The sequence below is a fragment of the Eriocheir sinensis genome, chromosome 1 (genome assembly GCF_024679095.1).
Source record: "Eriocheir sinensis breed Jianghai 21 chromosome 1, ASM2467909v1, whole genome shotgun sequence".
NCBI classification, from domain to species: Eukaryota; Metazoa; Arthropoda; class Malacostraca; order Decapoda; family Varunidae; genus Eriocheir; species Eriocheir sinensis.
In genome coordinates this window covers 7,284,643-7,305,728 of record NC_066509.1, presented here as the reverse complement: position 1 = coordinate 7,305,728, position 21,086 = coordinate 7,284,643, and the positions used below count along the sequence as shown (strand labels likewise).

Here is a 21,086-nt window from a genome sequence, read left to right as displayed (position 1 = left end):
ACCCCCACAACCTGCACCCCTCAACCTCCTCTTCAGCAGGGAAGAAGTTATCCACCCGCTCAATGTGCAGTGTTCCGGGGTCTGTTTAGAAGTTATCGTGCTCTAAGAGTTCCACAGTGACATAATAACGATGATATAGCTATTTTCCTTATTTGGGTGAAGAACACAGTAATATTACACACATGCAAAAAAGAGAAAATATCGAAAATTCAAGAAACCAGATGCCAATTAATCGTGGAATACAATAACAGGAACAACAAAAACAACAGGTGAAGGTGTGGCCAGTCAGCGGTCCAGGCACATTAACACCTGCACTCCATCGCCAGGTAGACGTGACTGGGGTGGGCGGCGGGCGGTCCGTGCGTGTGTAGTGTCGCTGCTCGTAATGTGCCTGGCCGGCCATCAAGAGCGCCTCACGTGTTGATGAGCGCAATAAAGTGTGAGTAATAAAACAAAGCTGCTTCGTCGAATTAGTGCAGGTGACTCATCGTACTCGACTACCGTGCGTGCTGCGGAGGACGTGCGTGGCAGAGAAAAAGTCGCGGTAGTTAAGGCGCCGTGACAGTGCAATTAGAGGTAAATAGTAACATAGGTAATGCACTTCCTGGAGGTATACCTTTGTTGTGTACCTTGATTACACTTTTTTTTTTCACTCTAAAGACGCAGAATTTCAGGTGATCTAGATTATGCCACAGGGACGCAGTTGTTACATAAAAGATTAACGTTTCACAGGTAAGAAAAATGCAAGGAGTATTTTACTGTATTCACGCTAAAATAGATAATAAGACCTACCCAAGTAACCATTCATAAAATTTTACCTTTCCCATGCTGCCTATAATTAGCTAAGGGCTTGGTTTCCTTGCAATTTGCTCAGTGATATACACTGTATGGAGAAGGGAAGAGGCTTGTTTTGGAAGCTAAAGTGAACGCATCATAAGTAAAAAAAAAAAAAGGGGGGGGGGGGAGTCAACGTTGCCAGATTATCGTACTCAGCCTCCTATGTTTGCCGATTCCCGACCCCAAATCTGCCTCCTCGACCCCAGTAACTGCCTTCATATTTAGTTATCGTTAAAATGGTTAATTATTGGTGTTTCTCGGCAATAGTTATTGGTCAGAAACAAGTAAATACGAGGCTCTTGAGTACGATAATCTGGCATCGTTGGGGGGAGTTATTAGAACATTGAAGAAACCTAACCTTTAAGATCAATTTATTTTTTGAGGGGCAACGTTTTTTCCTGCAGTGAACAAGCTTTACACTGAAACCATTGAACCCGCAGAACCTAATATAGGATCATTATTAGTGAAGGTTTCTTATGCAGGGATAGCAGGGGGAGAAGGGGCGTAGACCAAAAGAGAACAGTGGGGAGGGGAAAGGAGCGGAACAAAAGGAGAAAATAGAAGATTCGCAATTTAGGAAAAAGGAACAAAGCATGAAAGGGGCAAGGACTGGAGGAGGGGGAATTAGTATTTTATTTCGGACCATGAATTCAATTATATGCATAAAAAATTTTTGACGTATTTTATAGACCTTACACATTTCTGGTCAATAAAGGATATATCTACCTATCTACCTGTCTATCTTTCTTTCTATCTATCTATCTATCTAGTATTTTATTTCGGACCATGAATTCAATTATGCATAGAAATTTTTAGACGTATTTTATAGACTTTACACATTTCTAGTCAATAAAGCATCTATCTACCTATCTATCTCTCTATCTATCTATCTATATCTTTCTACCTATCTTTCTATCTATCATACATGCGTGTGTTAGTATGGCCATGCAAAATACATAGAGTCATCCATTACACCAAAGATATCCTCATTCATTATCAAAGAGGAATCATAAATGTATGAATATGATCCGGGAACTAATCCAGGGCAGAACACACCGAAGCTACATGGGCTGGGAATCCGCGGTCAGCTGTGCGATGCTAATGCCGGACTTGTTATGGTTAATGGCGCCCCTGTTAGCGGTAATAGCGGCCCATTATACCTGTTGTTGTTAGCGACGGGTCAGTGTACTTACAAACGACTGACCTCTGTTGCGTGTTGCTGATCCCTCGTTTCTCATTACTAACTCTTCATTAACTGTTACTAACCTTTTACTCATTGTTACAAGTGGCAGGAAGCTCACCTCAATCTAGTTATCCTTGTGCCAGTCATGTAACGATTTTTTTTTTTTTTTTTTTTTTTTTTTTTGTTAAATCTTGGAACGGTGGGGGAGTTCAAATGAGTAACTATTTCCTTGTCTCTTAATAACCTCGTGTATCCTTGTATTCATTCATTATTTACTACGCTGCATCTTCAATCCCATACCCATACACGTTACTGAGTTCCCATTTTTTTACAGTAAAGGAAACAGTTCGAAATCAATTAACAAATAAAATAAAAAATAAAAAATCGCTGCTCCCTCTGATGCAGACAAAAGGAGTGACCACGAGAGGTTAATATCTGGTGGTAAGGTGTCTTGGTTAGGGAAACTGCATTAAAGTGTTCATTTTGCAGTGGCGTTCATTAGCGATGTCTTGATACTCCCTGTTTACGAGTATTACCAAACCCCTGATAGAATGTTGCTGCCCTTCCTCTCCGCCACCACACAACACCGTCTCTTGTATTGTTGTAGTTTTCCCCCTCAGCCGCAGTGACGCACAACTTGGCATCACACAGCGCTGGCAAAACTGTTGGTCTCCTTATCCTATTACACTGGGGGGCGACTAATGCTAATGTCACGGGTTCTGTCACGTATGTTTAAGGGGATGTTTACAAAAAGCGGCGTGGATAATTTAAGTAGAATTTGCGTATGATGGTTTTAAGTGTATGTTTCCTTTGTTCCCTTGTCGTAGTAGAATATGTAAGAATATGTGATTGTGTATGTACAGTGTGTGTGTGTGTGTGTGTGTGACAATCAACGAGAGAAGAAATAATACCATGGCCTTCACCCGCTAGTCACCCTGTCACTCACCAAGGACGAAGAGGACAAAGAGGGAAGGAGAAGCAGGAGGGAAAAAAAAAAGCATGAGGCATCGCTTTCCTCACATTCTTGTTTTCTCTGTTAATTACGTCACTGCTTCTTCGTACGTCTTTCTTTCCTTCTCCATCCTAACGTTATACAATTTCTACTAAGGTAATAATGACACTCACCTAGGACGAAGAGGACAAAGAGAGAAGGAGAAACAGGAAAAAAAAAGCATGAGGCTTCTTCTTTCCTTCTCCATCCTAAGGTTATATAATTTCTACTAAGGTAATGTCACTCACCAAGGACGAATAGGGCAAAGAAAGGAGAAGCAGGAGTAAAAACAAACACCTGAGGCATCGCTTTCCTCACATACTAGTTTTCTCTGCTAGTTTCATTACTGCATCTTCGTACGTATTTCTTCTTTCCTTCTCCATGCTAACGTTATACAATTTCTACTAAGGTAATATTGATGGAAATTCATTTATTGGTGCTTTGTGTCTTGTGTCCTCTCGTATGTTATCGCTGTTGTGTATCATAGTTCCGAAAGTGTTTTTTTTTTTTTTCTAAAGAGCTTTCTTACCCTGAAACTCTTTGTCTCTTGAAATATGTAGTGTAGGTAATTTTAACACATTTAAGTCGAAAGTTAATTGCCTTTTACTGTGTCGGTAAAGTAATCACATATACCTAATTATTAATCCTCAGTTTCTATTTTTATCTTGTAATAATGGAAATCTAACCGAATGTCATCTTATTTTATGGTACTGATTACTGATTTCTTGTTGCTTGATCCTTTGCGTTTGCTGGATCTCATTTATTTTACTTTTTTAATCATCCATAATACTCCCTTCATCCTTCTCTATTTTTTATATGTCTGGGTCACAGCCTTTTAATTCTTTATTGTATTTTGTACTCTAATGACACTACCTACCAATGTGTTTGATAATAATAGTAATAATAATAAGAAGAAGAAGATGAAGATGAAGAGAAAGATGAAGAAGAAGAAGAGAAAGATGAAGAAGAAGAAGAAGAACACAAAGTAGACATTCCCGCCGAGGCTCAGTAGGGCCTTCACGTAACCCTCGCCGAGCATTGCAGAAAACGGTGATGGATGACGCGGGGCGGAGGGGGAGACTGATGCACATAATTCACTTCTCTGAGGTCGTCTTCTGTCTCGGAAATGGAGTTTAAGTGTGGCTGTCCTGCTCATGCCCATCCGTCCCTCCTCACCACATTCTCATCTCATTACGTTTCCTCGCCCCGCCTTCTCTTACTCATCCTCTCCTCATCTCCTCCCTCTCATCTCCCCTCCTTTCCCCGCCTCTCCCCACGTCTCCCCTCCGCAAATTAGTAACCGTACCACCTTTATGGGCGTCGTTAACCCTCGGGACCTCGCAGTGATGCCGCGTAACTGGCCTCAAATTAACTGTGGTTTCGTCCTGGCCGCCGAAACGTCACGTCGCCGAACTGACTCGTAAATTAGATTTGTCCGTGAGGGATGCCTGTGGGAAGGGAGGGAGGAAAGGGGAAGACGAGGCAAGGGGGGATAAAAGGTATAGAGAGTGAATGAAGAGTAAAGGAGGAGAAGGGTTAAAGAGGAGAGGAAATTGAACTATGGTATGAGGAATGGGGAAGAAAGGACTCAAAGGTCACAAAGGAAAAACAAACAACAGCAGACCTGCTGGTCCTTACGAGGCTGTTTGTGACAAGCTACACGAACTAACTAATCAAAGGTGGAAGATGAAGGACAACAAAGGCAAAGGCTCCTCCCCACCCCCCATCCCTCCAGCCAAAGCTGGCAGGAAAGGAAAAAGAACCATGCAGCATGGAAAAACTGCATGGAAATTATGTAGGAAAGAGGAAAGAATTACCATTACTGCTATCACTAACCGGGCGATAAAAGCGGACAAGGACACCAGTATTCGAAAGAACTTAACGTTATTACGACAAAGAGTAATATCTTAGTTGCTGGTTGTATTCAAAATACTTGTCTAATCTATCCTTGAAGGCCTTAACTGTTGTACTATCAACGACATCACAGGGTAGAGAGTTCCAAACATTAACAACTCGATTGAAGAAGTGTTTAGCTTCGTGCGACGATAATATTTTACCACTTATCTTCAAATTGTGATTTCTTCTTGTTCTATTTGATCGATCAGTTGTAAAGTAATCTTCCGCATTAATATCACTGAATCCTTTAAACATTTTAAACACTTCTATTGGATCGCCTCGCATTCTTCGTTTTGATAGGCTGAATAAATTTACTTCTTTAAGCCTTTGTTCATATGATAAATTTCTCAACCTAGGAATCATTTTTGTTACTCTTCGTTGAACCCGTTCCAACTTTTCTCTGTCTTTTCTGTAATAGGGAGACCAAAACTGTACACAGTACTCTAGACGGGGTCGAACCAACGAATTATACAGTTTTAATATTACTTTTTCCGATTTATTATCAAAGAGGGAAGAAGAGGCACGGGGACGTTAGGGATAAAAGGTAAAGAGAGTGGATGCAGAATAAAGGAAGAATAATGGGGAGAGGAAATTGAACTAAGTCCGGGAAGGGGGGGTGTGGGAAGAGAGGGAAGTAAATGAGTCGTGAGGTGAGGGATAGAAGGTTAAATGAATAAATGAAGGGTAAGGGATTATTAAGAGTAAGGTAAAGAGGGGCAATGAAGTAGAAATAATACTGAGCTAAGGAGAATCAGGGAGAAACATGATAAAGAGAAAGAAACGGGAACAAGGAGGGGAGAAAAAGCTGCAGTCAGAATAGAAGGAGAAAGGAGAGAAGGCTACACAGAATAATGAAACACACACCGCATAGCTAATAGTAATAACTGGGAAAAACAAGCACACGCGAGGAAGAATTATAATCATTTACCTCCCCTAATGGATGGAGTTAACGTGAGAGTTGTTAGGACGACGGTGATGTGACGGAATGGCGGAGGTGAGAGGGGGGGGGGGGGAGCGGAGGAAATGGTGTGTGTGTGTGTGTGTGTGTGTGTGTGTGTGTGTGTGTGTGTGTGTGTGTGTGTGAGACCAAGTGAGAGAGAAAAAAATACTTCTTGATTGTCATACCTCTCTCATTTATCACTAACCTTTGCTGGCCACAAGCACACACCAAAAAAAAATAATAATAATAAAGGTTTGTGGAAGTGTGACGGGAAACACACGGTGATTAGGTGAAAGAAAAAAAAAGCAATACAAGCACTAAGAAGCTAACTCACACCCTAAAAAATACTTGTTGGTGACTAAACGTATGTGATAACAAGTGTCAAGAAAAGGCATTAAGAATAAAAAATAAAGCAATAGTGATAATAATAATAATAATAATAATAATAATAATAATAATAATAATAATAATAATAATAATAATAATAATAATAATAATAATAATCACAATGGCAGCGTAAACCAAAGAAGCGTATGGGGAGAGACACAAAGAGAACACAAAAAGTACAAGTGTTTGAAGTGTTCCCCATCGGTCTTAACAGCATCCGCGCCTCGCCCCCCACCTCGTCTTGTCACCCGCGACGGCCACCCGGGAGAGCCAGGTGACTAATGGCTTTAAAATGACTAATTAAGGAGAAGGTAATGATCGACGCCTCGTATGTGCAGATGGAAGGAAGGGAGGGAAGGGGAGCTAAGTAGAGGGGAGATGAGGATGAAGGGAGGGGAGGAAAGGGAGGGAGGGGTCCAGTGTGTGTGTGTGTGTGTGTGTGTGTGTGTGTGTGTGTTCCCCATATGTGTGTGTGGGGTACAGATGAGTGAAGGGGATGAAAGCTTGGTGGGGGGTGATTTTGAGGACGAGGGGAGAAAGTTTTGAGTTTAAAGGGACTGGACAAAGTAGGGAGAGGGGAAGAACGTAATTTGAGAGGTGTTAGGATGATACTCCACTCTGGGGTGCAAAGTCTTGATGGTCATTTGATTTGATATAGGTTTATTCAGGTTTAAGGACATACCACCACCATAGAGTGTGTGGTCTGAATGTATATATGTGGATTAATATGTAAATAGCTTTGTGGGTGTGGGTACGACAGAACACCATGACAGCATTTTTTCATACATGTTTTCATCTTTACAGACCCCGGCAACCCTTCCCATCGAGGAGAGGAGCCACACCATGACCAAGTGTCCTCACCATGCCGTTCAAAGTAAGTGACATATTGCTTGAGGTCTTTGGTTAAACGCACACATCCCAGGGAAATAAGACAAGAACTGTAAGTGTTTAATATAGCAAGTTTAAGAGAAAACTACTGACGCTGTTCTCATTTGATTATTTTCATTGGTTGTTTGAAGACAGATGAAGGAGACCTGTAGTAACCGTTGAATGAAAGAATGATTATGAAAACGAGCGAAAGCAATCAATACAATGGCAATCGCTCTCAAGCACTCGGTTACCATACACTATTCAGCAGGTTATTACAGAAATAGATTTGGAAGTAGAAGACATTAGGAGGCTCACATCTATTAGCGCTGATCCACGCTTCCTGGAAGACCATTGGTACTATCAGGGGGTTCTAAACTGTGTCGCAATAAAGAAAGTTTGAAGAAGCCTCCATCTTTAGCTGAGAGAGAGAGAGAGAGAGAGAGAGAGAGAGAGAGAGAGAGAGAGAGAGAGAGAGAGAGAGAGAGAGAGAGAGAGAGAAACCGACACTCAAACCGATATATAGGTTGGGTTTAATGGCAGGAAGAATGATAAAAGCAAAAGAAAGAATATAAGAAGAAAGTGAAAGGCAGCGGTCAATAACTGAAGAGAGAATGTCATCTGGGTGCATCCTCAACCTTCTCTCCTTTCCTTCTCTCCTTTCCTCTCTCCCTCCTGCCCTCCCTCTCCTCCTCTCCGAAATCTTCCCTCACAACAGGAAAGAAAAAAGGACAAATTAATGGGAGGAAGATGGCGTCCAAGGGGGAGAAAGAGAGATGACTGGTCGGGAGGAGGAGGAGGAGGAGGAGGAGGAGGAGAGGGAGAGCTGGGACAGAAGAGAACACCGAGATTAAGAAGACTAGGAATTGGAGGAAGAGAGGAAAGAAGGAGAAGGAGGAGGAGATGAAAGAGGAGGAGGAGAACAGTAGAGGAGGATATGATGAAGTAGGAGAGGTGAATGTTGAAGAAGGGAGAGGAAAAGGAGACAGAGAAGGATTGGGACACAGGAGAATCAGAAGAAATAGAAGAGTTAAAAGAAGAATAAAGAAGAGTATGTGGAAGGTTTGCTCCTGGGAAAGAAAGATAGACATATTAAGGGACAACACGGACTAAGGACAGTATAAGACCCCTCGCAGGAAGACACGAGGAAACAGGGCTGTTCCTGCGTCCCTATCAAGCCTTTGTGGTGGCTGGAGAACGTCATTTCTCAGAGGCCGCGATAATGCGTCCTCTATCACGCTTATCGACTTGCTCAGACGGGAAAATATGGCGGAAGCCTCTCGCCTCCGACGGCTTATCATCGGTTTTCGGACGTTGTAATTCACAGCAGGAAGACGAGGCGACGGGAAGAGAAAGGAGGAGGAGAAGGATAGGACGAAGAAGGAGGAGGAGGGAAGGAAAATGCTGAAGAAGTGGAATGAGAAGAAAAAAGACATGGAAAAAATAGAAGACAAGTGGATAACCGGAAGAATAGAAAGTAATAATGAGGAATACTATATGACGTGGCCAAGGCAGGAAGGATGAGGAAAAGGACAGATTAGCGTGTCTAAAAAAAAAATCTTCCCGCATCATAAACTTTTAATACAACACAAAATACTGATTTGTGGCGGTTGTTTGCTTCACGCTACAGCACACACACCGAGGCCGTGTGTCAACAAAGGGGATGAAAAACGAAAAGGGGGAGCAGCAGAGGGGTGAGGGGTAAGGGGGCAGGGGTGCATGAGGCAGGGAGTGAGGGAAGGCAGGGACAGCGAGGAGGCTCGGGAGGGGAGATAAGGCTGCAAGGCCGGTTGGTTGCATCTAAAACACAGACATCCATAACAAAAGAGTAATAAAGTATCAGGCATTTATAAGGGGGATCCAACCCTCTATGCTAATTAAGGAAGGGGATCAGGTATGGAGTAGGTGTTCGACAGGTAAGTCTTTTCTTTTATGGAGGTCTGTGGTCGTCCTGCCGTGAGAAAACAGGATCAGAGGCGACCTTGCTTTTTTTTTAATACTTCGGAACCAATGGAGTGAGACTATCGGCTGATTTTCTTGAAGGTCGTTTAAGCTTTCATTATCACTGATGTAGCCGTGTTGGATTTTTGAAGCACTTTGAGAGCGGAGTTAGTATTGATTTGTGACAAAGAAATATTCGAGATTTTTTACAACGACTTATAGGCTGGTAATACAAGACACTTTCGCTTCTCACATCAGCAATTTCTAAAAGTCAAAGAGGGGATCAATGGGGTTCTAATGAGCGGGGTTTTTTAGGTTCACGGTACAGAAGAAGAGTCAAACTACCACCAGGGTCATAGAACTACTACTGGAAATGCCCACAACTCCTACGAAAGCCTTGTCAAATATGTGTTTCTTAGGTTCGCGGTACAGAAGAAGGGTCAAACTACCACCAGGGTCATAGAACTACTACTGGAAATGCCCACAACTCCTACGAAAGCCTTGTCAAATATGTGTTTCTTAGGTTCATGGTACAGAAGAAGGGTCAAACTACCACCAGGGTCATAGAACTACTACTGGAAATGCCCACAACTCCTACGAAAGCCTTGTCAAATATGTGTTTCTTAGGTTCACGGTACAGAAGAAGGGTCAAACTACCACCAGGGTCATATAACTACTACTGGAAATGCCCACAACTCCTACGAAAGCCTTGTCAAATATGTGTTTCTTAGGTTCACGGTACAGAAGGGTCAAACTACCACCAGGGTCATAGAATTACTACTGGAAATGCCCACAACTCCTACGAAAGCCTTGTCAAATATGTGTTTCTTAGGTTCATGGTACAGAAGAAGGGTCAAACTACCACCAGGGTCATAGAACTACTACTGAAAATGCCCACAACTCCTACGAAAGTCTTGTCAAATATGTGTTTCTTAGGTTCACGGTACAGAAGAAGGGTCAAACTACCACCAGGGTCATAGAACTACTACTGGAAATGCCCACAACTCCTACGAAAGCCTTGTCAAATATGTGTTTTTTAGGTTCAGGGTACAGAAGAAGGGTCAAACTACCACCAGGGTCATAGAACTACTACTGGAAATGCCCACAACTCCTACGAAAGCCTTGTCAAATATGTGTTTCTTAGGTTCACGGTACAGAAGAAGGGTCAAACTACCACCAGGGTCATAGAACTACTACTGGAAATGCCCACAACTCCTACGAAAGCCTTGTCAAATATGTGTTTCTTAGGTTCACGGTACAGAAGAAGGGTCAAACTACCACCAGGGTCATAGAACTACTACTGGAAATGCCCACAACTCCTACGAAAGCCTTGTCAAATATATGTTCTAGGGCGGCGAAATGTCTTATAATACGACCCATAAGCTTTTAGTACCATTATTGTGGTCATGTCGGATTTCTCACCATTATTGGGTCGCAGTTATCACGGTATTAAGGTAAAGGTAAAGTTGGGAGCATACGCTATTAGCTACGCGTGACCGCGGTGCTCACCTCCGTTGCAGTCTTTTGACCCTGTCGTGGGTGAGAAGTGAGAACCCATTACCCCGGGACACAAAGCAAGTGCAGCATCCGGGTTACCATGGTGTACCTCTCCCAGGTCTCCCCAGTTACCCATTAATCTACCATATATATTCCATAACGCTCTGGAGAGTTATATTCTAGTATAGTTTACCCTTTCTTGGTGTTTACTCGAGAATCCTCTCAAGAGAAAACCTGCCTTTCAAATATCAGGGGAGATGAACTAGAATGCCCGTGTGTAGCAGGGAGTTACAGTTCGAGGTATTTGGTTATTCCTCGACCGAAATAGTTTAGAGTGACATCAGTAGGGATATTTCTTCAGCAAGGGTTATTATTTTCTCTCTCTCTCTCTCTCTCTCTCTCACCACACACACACACACACACACACACACACACACACCCCTCGCCACACACACACACACACACACACACACACACACACACACACACACACTATCACGGCCTCAGTAAACCCGAGCTTCCCCAATAAACCGTAACAACAATGACCGCCAAGGGAGAGTGAGTGAGAGTGAGAAGGAGAGGATAAGAGGGAGAGAAACAGCTGGTGTCGGCCACTGGGAATCCCATAACGCGGAATGGGAATCGGGAATAGAATTATCGGGAACACAATGCCCCCCGCCGGACGTCTTGCTGGGAGCGTAATTGAAAACATCACGCGGGACACAGGCCGACCGCACTCTGCTTTACCTTTCCTTTACCTTCCCTTGCCTACCTTTTAGCTTTCCCTTTCCTTTTCATTAGTTCTTCCTTCTCTTCCCTTTCACTCTCCTTTCTTTTCCTTTGATTTTTTCCTTCCTTTCCTTTATCTTCTTGTGACTTTCTCTTTCCTTTTCTACCTCTTTGCTTTCCCTTTCGTTTTTTTTAATTCTCCATTCTTTTCCCTCTCACTTCCTTTTCTTTTTCCGTGACTTTCTCTTCTCTTTCTTATCTCGGCTTTCTCCTTTATCTTCCTCCCCTTCATATCTTGACTTTCTCTTTCCTTTTCTACCTCTTTGCTTTCCCTTTCCTTTATTTTACTAACCTCTATTTTTCTCTTTTTCTTCTCTTTCTTATCTCATTAACTCTCCCTTACCATCCTCCTCCTTCTCCCTATGTTTCCCTTTCTTTCCTCGACTTTCCCAACCTTAACTTCTTAGAGAGAGGAGGAGGAAGAGGATAGGAAGGGCAGAAAGGACATGTAGATAAGGCAGGGAGCTAGGTAGGAAGGTGGAAAAACGTTTGTATACCTGAGCAGGTGAATGTAGAGTAGTAGGTTAAGGATAGAAACAGGTAAATTATTAGAGAAGTAGAGTGGGAAACAAAAGAAGAAAGGGTGGAAGAAGGCAGGGCGTCATATATAGCAACAAAAGAGGAAACAGAGAAAGCTGAAAGATTAGAATTGTATTCGTTATCTTGACAGCGAAAACACTCCCTCTCGTGATCTCTTTAATATTTACTCATGCCTTTCCTCCCCTCCCTCGATCCCTCCCTATCTTCCCTACCTCCCTCTCTTGGACTCTTCCTTTTCAACCCTCCCTCCCTCCCTCCCTCCCTTTCATCTCTCCCCTCCCCTCCTAGAATCTTCCTTTACTCTCCCTCCCTCCCTCCCTCGTTGTACTTGTGTCCTAACGTCTCAGCGACACGCACCTCCCTATCCTTTATTCACCCTCACGCCTTGGCCTTGATGTGGCCGCAGCGGGGTTGTAAGGGGGCTTTTCAATGTAACCTCCATATATTACTTCTCCTTTATCCCTGCTTAACCTTTGCGCAATCCTCCCTTCACTTCCTTACACTTTTATATTTACATTATCTTACTTTAATATTCTTAAAGTCGCTCTACCCCCATCCTAACCTTATTATATACAAAGTTGATAAGATAAACACGTGGGAATGACTCGAGACACGAAAGGACATAGCAGAGAGAGAGAGAGAGAGAGAGAGAGAGAGAGAGAGCATTAATCTTCAGTATTACCACCTTTTTAGAATGCCACGTGTCCCGTCCCATTTGCCTGAACGTTACGCCGACACCCATCCCCGTCACGGCCTTTAAACGTTTCTTAAGTCTGTTGAACGTTTATCACAGCCGTTTAGTTTTGTTTTTTTCAGAGTGATTTTTGTCGCAACTTTTCTTTTAACATTACTCGATTCGTGTCTTTGGTAGATACATATTGTGTCTGTTTAACGTTTCTTCTTTATGTATAACGTGGTTCCTTTAGTGTTCCATGTGCCTGTTAAACGTTTATTGGGGTTATTTACTGTTTCTTGTGTCTATTCAATTTTATTATTTTAGCCACTCACTCTTTTATTTGGCGGGGCATAAAATCTTTAGTACCATTGAAGCTAAATGTCTGGTTCACGAATATCCAAATAAGAATACCAGCTATGCAGGGACCCAAATGAAGAATGACACCCATCCACCTGCCAGCCTGGACTAATATGAGAATTCAGTTTGATGTTGGAGATAAAACCTGCACACACACACACACACACACACACACACACACACACACACACACACACCATGCCCCTCCTCCCATACCCTCCCCATTATGTCTGCAGCCGTGTCCCGCCCATGTCCGCGCATCTCATGAATATTCCGCGTCGTTGTGGCAGAGACAAACTGTTACTCCCCGCCGCCTGATGCTCCGAGAAAAACTATATTGATTAATGGTCTCAGGTGTTTTCTCGCCGCCGCCCACGCCGTCACGCCTCATGCACCTGGGCCAAACTTTTTACCTGCCTCCGTTTTGCATATTCCTCCGTGCCTGACAGGGGATACAAATGACCTGTCAGGGGACTCAGGTGATCTAGCAGGGCGCCCAAGTAACCTGGCAGCGCGTTTTATCGATTTGACAGGGCATAAGGGCTCTTGAAGGGTATATTAGTGGCCTCGTAACCCGAAGTGTGCCGCGTGTGTGTCTTGTGAGAGTTTGTTAGCACAGTTTAAGAAAATCTGCCACCCCGTTTTACTGATTTGACTCGAGTATGTATTTGTGCGTATATATTATTTGTTCGAGTGTAGTGCTGCGCTATCCCTAAGTTTCCCCTCTCCTCTCCTCCCATTCAGCAGCGGTGTCACCTAAGAGTTATCATATACAAAGGGTGACCGCTCTAACGTTTCAAACTAGCGTCCTTTAGTTTATTTCTAGCTTGTTTACCTTTTCAGTGCGCAAACTAGGAATAATTTGAAGGATATTCGAAGTTTTTTTGTTGACTCCTCCATTTCTACCAGTTGTTTGAAATATGGAGTGTGAAGAACATTAACACATTCAAGTCGATTTTTTTTTTTTTTATTGCAGCGGTAACATACTCAAATACAATTAACCTTTTCTCTATCCTTTTCTCATAAAAAATTAAAGCTTATGGAATACATCACTATACTTGCCTTTAACTATTTTGTTATTAATATTTGATCTTATCAGTTAGAGATGATTTAAATACCTAAGCGATTTATCATCTATACTTTATCCCCTTCATCCTTAATTTTTCTTTGTGTCTTAAGTGTGTTACTGAATCAAGAAGTGCAACATGAATCACCATTTCCTCAGACGTTTAATTCTAAGCCATCCACAATAAGTTTGCTGTGAACATGTATGAGAGAGTGACACCGGCTGATAATCATGCTGGTTTAATCATACTGCTCAGACCGGAGGCAGCAAGTGGTAGAAAGTGGAAGAAATGGAAGTATAATTTCACAAAGCTTCATAAATTACTGCCTAGCGGATCTGAAGAGAAGGGAAAAGGGACCAAATTTTTGAGGCGCAGCAGTGCAATCTTCTTCACCTCGGCGATGCCCGTGAGCAGCTCCGCCTCGGCCGAATTGTGGAGGCGCGCCTCGAGCCCCTTCAGGATGGCGTCCTTCTTGTTCATCCGGGCACATATGACGAAGGGGAAGCCGAACTTGAGGCGGTAACTGTGAGAGACAGAGTGTAAAGACAAAGCAACGACGAATATTAATCCGCAGTTTTCAATAGTTATGTGAGGCCAAATTTGAAACGAAAATGCTGCTGAAGTAACAATTTGTAATTCTAAAGTAGAAAAAGAAACAAAATAAGGTAAACTTGAATGTGCATAAAAAAATAGGATTAGATCATTAGAGTAATAAACACAAAAGAGCGAACAGGAAATAGACCTGGAAAAGCTTTAATGGAAAGACTAGCGAAATTATATTCTTAATGGAAATCTGAACTTATTAAAGGCTCCACCAGTACTAAACAAACCTAAACTCCATGACCATCATTGCTAAGATGTAAAGTAGGTTTAAAGTTTAAACCTACGAATAGAAGGGGAAGAGTTAATGGGAACACCCCAATAGTTATCCAGTTTAGGAGAAGACTGAGGAATTGGATTTAGAAATTCCAAGCAAATTTTTTAATCCATCCGACGAGGCCGTTGATGCCTTAACCTTAGACAGCCAGATAACATATTCTTAATAAATGATTCTGAGGAAAACTGGCAAAAAATGAAGTGAAGGTGGTGTTTAATAATAATCAATCAACTGAACAACAAATCCACGGAAAAAAAGTCAAATAACGAAGAGCATTTGAATAGGATGAGTGCTTTTGGTAAACATAGTAGGAAATAACAACTTACCATAGAATGGGGGAGGGGGGAGTACAGAATGAGAGGGGGGGGAGTACGGAGTGACTGACATACCTCTCATTCAAGCGAGCCATCAGCTTCCTTTCGTCCTCCGTCAGGTCTCCCAGCCCCGCGCTTTTCTGCTCCTGCTGTGACTCCTTCGTCAACTGCCCCGTCATGGCCATGCTCCCCGCCAGGTCAGGGTGGCTCCGCAGGATGCCCTCCTTTCCTGTAGGCAGCCAGAAACCTCATCTCAAAGGGTGTTCCAAAGCCTTCAGAAGCTGTTATGTACGAAGGGCAGAATAGTGTACACAATGGTCATGATGACTGACTTGTATAAACATTCTCTGCTTATGTTAGCACACGCTCATTGGGAAGCATGACACTTTTAGTCAAAGCACCTGACGAATTATAATGACCTGACCTAAGTGTGGAGTTACCTGCGTGTGTTAAAGCAGGATGGTGATCATGACATTCATCCCGTCTGGGTCACTTAAGTGTGTGTGTGTGTGTGTGTGTGTGTGTGTGTGTGTGTGTGTGTGTGTGTGTGTGCATGAGAGAGAAGGGCAAGGGTGGGGGGAAGTGACATATGTCTTTCCCTCTTCAATATTGGCCAGTTTACCTTCGCTAGGTTTCCCCAGGTACCCATTTATCGACCATCCCGAAAGGAAGGATGAAGATGGATGGGCTGCACGCCGGCTGCTCAGGCCGGGATTCGAAACCAGGCCAGCAGATTTGTAGTATGGGACACTAACCATTGCACCGCGGAGGCGCTGTGTTAACCCGATGTTGCACTGGCCCCGAGTTGGGTTGATGGATTCTCTCCCACCTCAGACTCAAAGGGTCAGTGGGATGCAGATGAGCATCGCCGCCACTCTCAGCTTTAGAGTTTGCTCTCAACTTTATTCCTAACACTAGCCATCCATAAACACCGATTTCTTATAAATGTATTAAGAGTAAAACCAATTCGCAGTCGGACGAATAACTCCCATGATGGCCCCTCAGCTTCCCCGTGAGGTTAGCAACAGTGGAAGATGCGACTGCCACTAAATCAAGCAGTCTCCTTGAAATCTAGCGCGGCGAGCCGTGTGTCTTATTAGAGATTATTTAGTTAGAGTAATAGTAGAGGGGCAAGGACAGCATATACCACAGCGAACACTTAGAAAAGAAAACAATGACCCTAAGTGGATGACTCGTGGACTAAAACACGAGATAGGGTTAAAGAAGGGAATTTATCAGAAAATAAAGAATGGTGAAACACATCCCAGGGGCCGGTATGTCGAACTATCTAGATTAGTGAAGAAGAACACCAGGATAGCAAAAAAGAATTATGAGATCAAAGTAGCAAATGAGGCGAAAAGTAATCCTAAAGGCTTCTTTCAGATGTATAGAACAAAAACACGGGAGAAAATTGGACCGCTGAAAACAAACACAGGGGAGCTAGTTGAAAATTACGAAAATATGAGCACATTGTTGAACGACTACTTCCTTTCAGTATTCACACAAGAGGATCGAACGTCTATTCCGGAAAGGGTTCAAGTGTACGAGGGCGGGGATGGCGATAAATTGAGGGATATAATCATTACCAGACATATAGTTCAGGATGAGATAGATAAGCTTAAGAAGAATAAGTCGCCAGGTCCTGACGGGATATTTCCGAGGGTATTAAAGGAATTAGGTGATGTACTCAGTGACCCACAAACCGACATCTTTAAGATGTCGGTAAATACTGGTTATGTGCCCAGCCTATGGAAAGTAACTAATGTGACGCCGATTTTCAAAAAGGAGGACAGGTCAGCTGCTTCAAACTATCGCCCAATTAGCTTAACATCGGTTATAGGCAAGATGCTGGAGTCCATAATAGCCAGGAACACTCGGGAGCATCTAGAGAAACACAGCTTAATTCACGACTAGCAGCATGGGTTCACGAAAGGTAGGTCATGCCTCACCAATCTCTTGTCCTTCTACAATAAAGTATTTGAGGCGGTAGACAGAGATGAAAATTATGATGTAATCTATCTTGATTTTAGTAAAGCGTTTGACAAAGTTCCTCACAAACGACTGTTGCTTAAATTACAGGCTCACGGAGTAGAGGGTAAAGTTTTGAACTGGGTCAAGGCGTGGCTTAGCAATGGGAAGCAAAGAGTGCAAATCAATGGTAAAAAATCTGACTGGGGATGTGTTACGAGTGGGGTCCCACAAGGTTCGGTATTAGGTCCACTTTTGTTTATTATTTATATCAATGACTTAGATACAGGAATTAGTAGTGATGTCAGTAAGTTTGCAGATGATATACCAAGATCGGTAGAGTAATTGAGTCGGATCAAGACACTAGTATTCTCCAGGATGAACTAAACAGATTGTATGACTGGGCGGATAAATGGCAGATGGAGTTCAATGTAGGGAAGTGCAGTATTCTGAGTGTAGGTAGGAACAACCCCTCTCACAACTATTGCTTAAATGACACTCTCATAAGCAGGTCTGGGTGCGAGAGAGATTTAGGGGTCTTAGTGAGCTCTGATCTCCGTCCAAGGGCACAATGCATTCAAGCTAGAAATCGAGCAAATAGGGTACTGGGATTTATTTCAAGGAGCGTAAGCAACAGAAGCGCCGAAGCCTTCCTCAAACTATATTTAGCATTAGTTAGACCTCATCTTGACTATGCGGTTCAGTTCTGGTCACCTTACTATAGAATGGATATCAAAATGTTAGAATCAGTGCAGAGGAGGATGACTAAGATGATTCAGGGGTTGAGAAACTTTCCATACGAGGAAAGACTCAAACAGTTAAACTTGCATTCTCTAGAAAGGCGAAGGGTGCGTGGAGACATGATCGAGGTTTATAAATGGATGAAGGGCTTTAATAAGGGAGATATTCATAAGGTTTTGTTGGTAAGAGAATCGGGTAGGACACGAAGTAATGGGTTTAAACTGGATAAATTCAGATTCAACAAGGACATAGGCAAAAATTGGTTTACTAACAGGGTTATGGATGAGTGGAATAGGCTTAGCAGTCATGTGGTGAGTGCCAATACACTTGTCACATTCAAAAATAGATTAGATAAATTCATGGACAGCGATATTAGGTGGGGTTAGATACACGGGAGCTTAGGTTCAAAGGAACTGCCCTACCGGCCTCTTGCAGAGTCCTACGTTCTTATGTTCTTATGTAAGCGGCGGGATGCACTACTACAGGCTGTTTTGCACAACGCTTCCATCCTAGGAAGAGTTGTTTCGCTTAATTATCAATATGGATGGCGATGATATGAAAAGAACTTTGCCTCTTTTACTAGATGCACTTACGAAATACGGACTCTGGGACCACGCCTTAGGTGGGCTACACAATGTGAGAGGGAGAGCCGGAGAGGATGGGAGAGTAATCCTAACAATAGCTTAATTAATTCATGCATCAAGGTCTACAGTAGGACTCAGATGTAAAAACAGACAGTTGAATCGATTACATTGTCTCCTGTCTTGGTTTTTCTTCGTCCACTGCATGGTAAGTGATTTACGAAGATGTGTTGTCAAGGCAGAGTGACCATCGGAGTGGGGAGACAGTACTCGTCATACGTCTGGAAATGATGCTTCTTCCCGTATGCCACCTTGACTCGATAACTACTATATACTTGTCTTTTTGTATAGACTCATATAAAACAAAAAGTAATGGCGCCTGCTTTAATTTCATGTCAAGCTACTGAGAAAAGTTGCTACAGGGCTGCTGCTTCATTCACGACGTAGCACTGTCTGGCAGCGTAGGTGAGTAGGTCTGTCTCCTCTCAGGGCATCGCGCGGCCGCTGTCTTGGTCTGCCGTCAAGTTCTCAAGGGCAGCAGCGTGACGCGTCCCGTACTCCCTCAACCCGCTCAGTCATCCCTTGACAACAGCATACCCATACCAAGAGCTAGAAGTTAGCGTATCTTGTTATTAGGTATATTCATATCTGTGACTTTTATCGTTGCAGAGCGTGCATGAACCGTCAACACTTCTCCGTGTAGGTAGTGAAGTTATAGTGACTTGGGTTTTTAAAGGGTACAATAGTCACCATGAGTGTTGGTTGACAGGTAATAAACGATGTGCGAATATCACTCGCTTAACCTCTTACTGAGGCACGTAATAATCACTTTTTTCAAAGATCACCTTATTGATTTGCAGTGAGGACACATCGTAAACCACGGCAACCACATCCCAACCATCAGTGGGGCAGCAACATTCTCTAGCTATTATGTACGGTAGCTACTATGTAGATAAAAAAAATAAAAAAAACTGAATACATGCTTTAGCCATGGCCAGCCACAATGACATCTACTCTCATTTTTCCCACTTACTGGCCTGACATGGGACGTCCTAGACCTAGAAAAAACATTGCCAAAGAAAGTGCCTTCTAGTCTCCTCACCTACGTCAGGAAGTTGGTCGATGAATGTACAAATCTCATCATGGAGGTGCTGGAGGCTCCTGAAGGGGCGGTAGCGGACCACAGAGGCGGCCACAAGGGAGCAGTGTTCGATGACATTCCCGAACACTTCGATGAAATTATCGCTGCTCATGGAGTTGACTTGTGACATGCTGAGGGTAGTGGCTTGTGCCATGATGGTGAATTAAGTTGCCCACTACAACGTAATACCCACCACGCTCACTCCTCCAGTGACTTGTAACAAGTGTTGTGTGAGCTCGAAATCTTCGCCCTGAGTTGCCAGATATTGGACTGACCTCAAGTGGAAGCCCATCTCAAATCTCGCCAACTTTCACTCGAAATCCGCATGGATTCTGCTAGCTTTGCCCTTAGTCGCCCGAAAATTCTGTCCCTGCCAGTATATATTTAATATGAAGAAGTAGAGATTGAGACATTGGCCGACCAAGGTCATCCCCTCCAAAGACGGAGGAAGTTCCACATACTTGTAGCGTACTGATATTTCGCAGGCGAGGTTAAAAAAATCATTGTATGCTTTCAGGCGTCACCCTACGCATAGAAAAAAAAATCCAGAACCCCCCAGCCCGTGATCTCCTTAAACCCACAAACTTCCATATCCTGACTTGCTTTTCTTTACTATTTTTTTCTCTGTTGTCTTCATTGAACGTTTCAATTTTCTTGAGAAACCCCAGTTTACCTTATGTCATCACTTTAATTTTGTCCACCTTATGTCACATTTTTTATTTCTATGGCTGTGCCCCGAGAAGCCTTAATTCATTCCTTACAATGTTCTGCATCTTTTCCAACTCTGAAATGTCCCCTTCCCTGTTGTGAGTCACCCTTAACTCATTAACAATATTATGGAACAGCCATCTTTTCCCAAATTTGTTAATCACTACATACCAACATTTATAATTATTCCTGACATCTTCCTTGACTTCCCTTCACTAATTTTACGTTTTCACCGTCTATCCCTTACTTGTTCATTCACAGTCTTTGGTGTGCATATTTATCCACCACTTTTAATTCCAACCTTCGCTGTTGAGCTCCATGATTTAACATTTCTTGCCACTAAACTTTTTCTCACTCTCTCCCATATTTGTTTGTGTAGAATATCTTCCATTTCACCCTTACATTCTGCAATTAGTACTGCATCATCAGCGTAGACAGACAAGACATCCTAATATATCTCCTTTCTCTACTCCTTTTCCTAACCTGCTCTTTCTCACCGTTAGTTTATCATTTCTATTTTTCGTTTTCTGCAAAGTAAGCACAGTTTGAGCCGGGAAGAAAACGTAGAAACTCTATAAGGTAGTACTTAAATGAATGCTTGATATATAAATTGTTCATCCATACTAATTGCGGAATGCTTCCATGAAACACCATCGTCACATTACAAGAGACCAGGAAAGCCAATGATTTCGGGGGATTAATGGCAGCCGATTAGTGATTATTTAGTGAGAGCCTCGTGATGACGGTCAGTCAAGCACGATATCACTAACATATTCATGCAAGCACAT

At 42.9% G+C, this 21,086-nt stretch overlaps 2 protein-coding genes across 2 annotated transcripts in view; one reads left to right on the top strand and one right to left on the bottom strand.

Moving 5' to 3' along the window:
- The first annotated feature begins 7,085 nt into the window (after positions 1-7,085).
- Positions 7,086-21,086, top strand: part of LOC126986108 (probable aminopeptidase NPEPL1) — a 31,460-nt gene continuing 17,459 nt past the window's right edge. The window contains exon 1 of the mRNA XM_050842044.1: positions 7,086-7,108. The gene's annotated coding sequence lies outside the window, so the exon portion shown is untranslated. The remainder of the gene's footprint in view (positions 7,109-21,086) is intronic.
- LOC126986673 (2-oxo-4-hydroxy-4-carboxy-5-ureidoimidazoline decarboxylase-like) lies at positions 13,853-19,831 on the bottom strand. The gene is made up of 3 exons (XM_050843032.1): positions 19,552-19,831; positions 15,235-15,388; positions 13,853-14,491 (listed from the first exon to the last, which is right to left on the bottom strand). The coding sequence occupies exons 1-3, from the start codon at positions 19,742-19,744 to the stop codon at positions 14,281-14,283; spliced, it is 558 nt and encodes a 185-aa protein (XP_050698989.1). The 5' UTR covers positions 19,745-19,831; the 3' UTR covers positions 13,853-14,280.

Coding starts and splice junctions, on each gene's coding strand:
- LOC126986673 (XM_050843032.1), bottom strand. CDS start 19,744: ATGGCACAAGCCACTACCCTCAGCATGTCACAAGTCAACTCCATGAGC. Junction 15,389..19,551: donor CGACCAACTTCCTGACGTAG/GTGAGGAGACTA, acceptor GGCTGCCTACAG/GAAAGGAGGGCATCCTGCGG. Junction 14,492..15,234: donor ATGGCTCGCTTGAATGAGAG/GTATGTCAGTCA, acceptor TGTCTCTCACAG/TTACCGCCTCAAGTTCGGCT.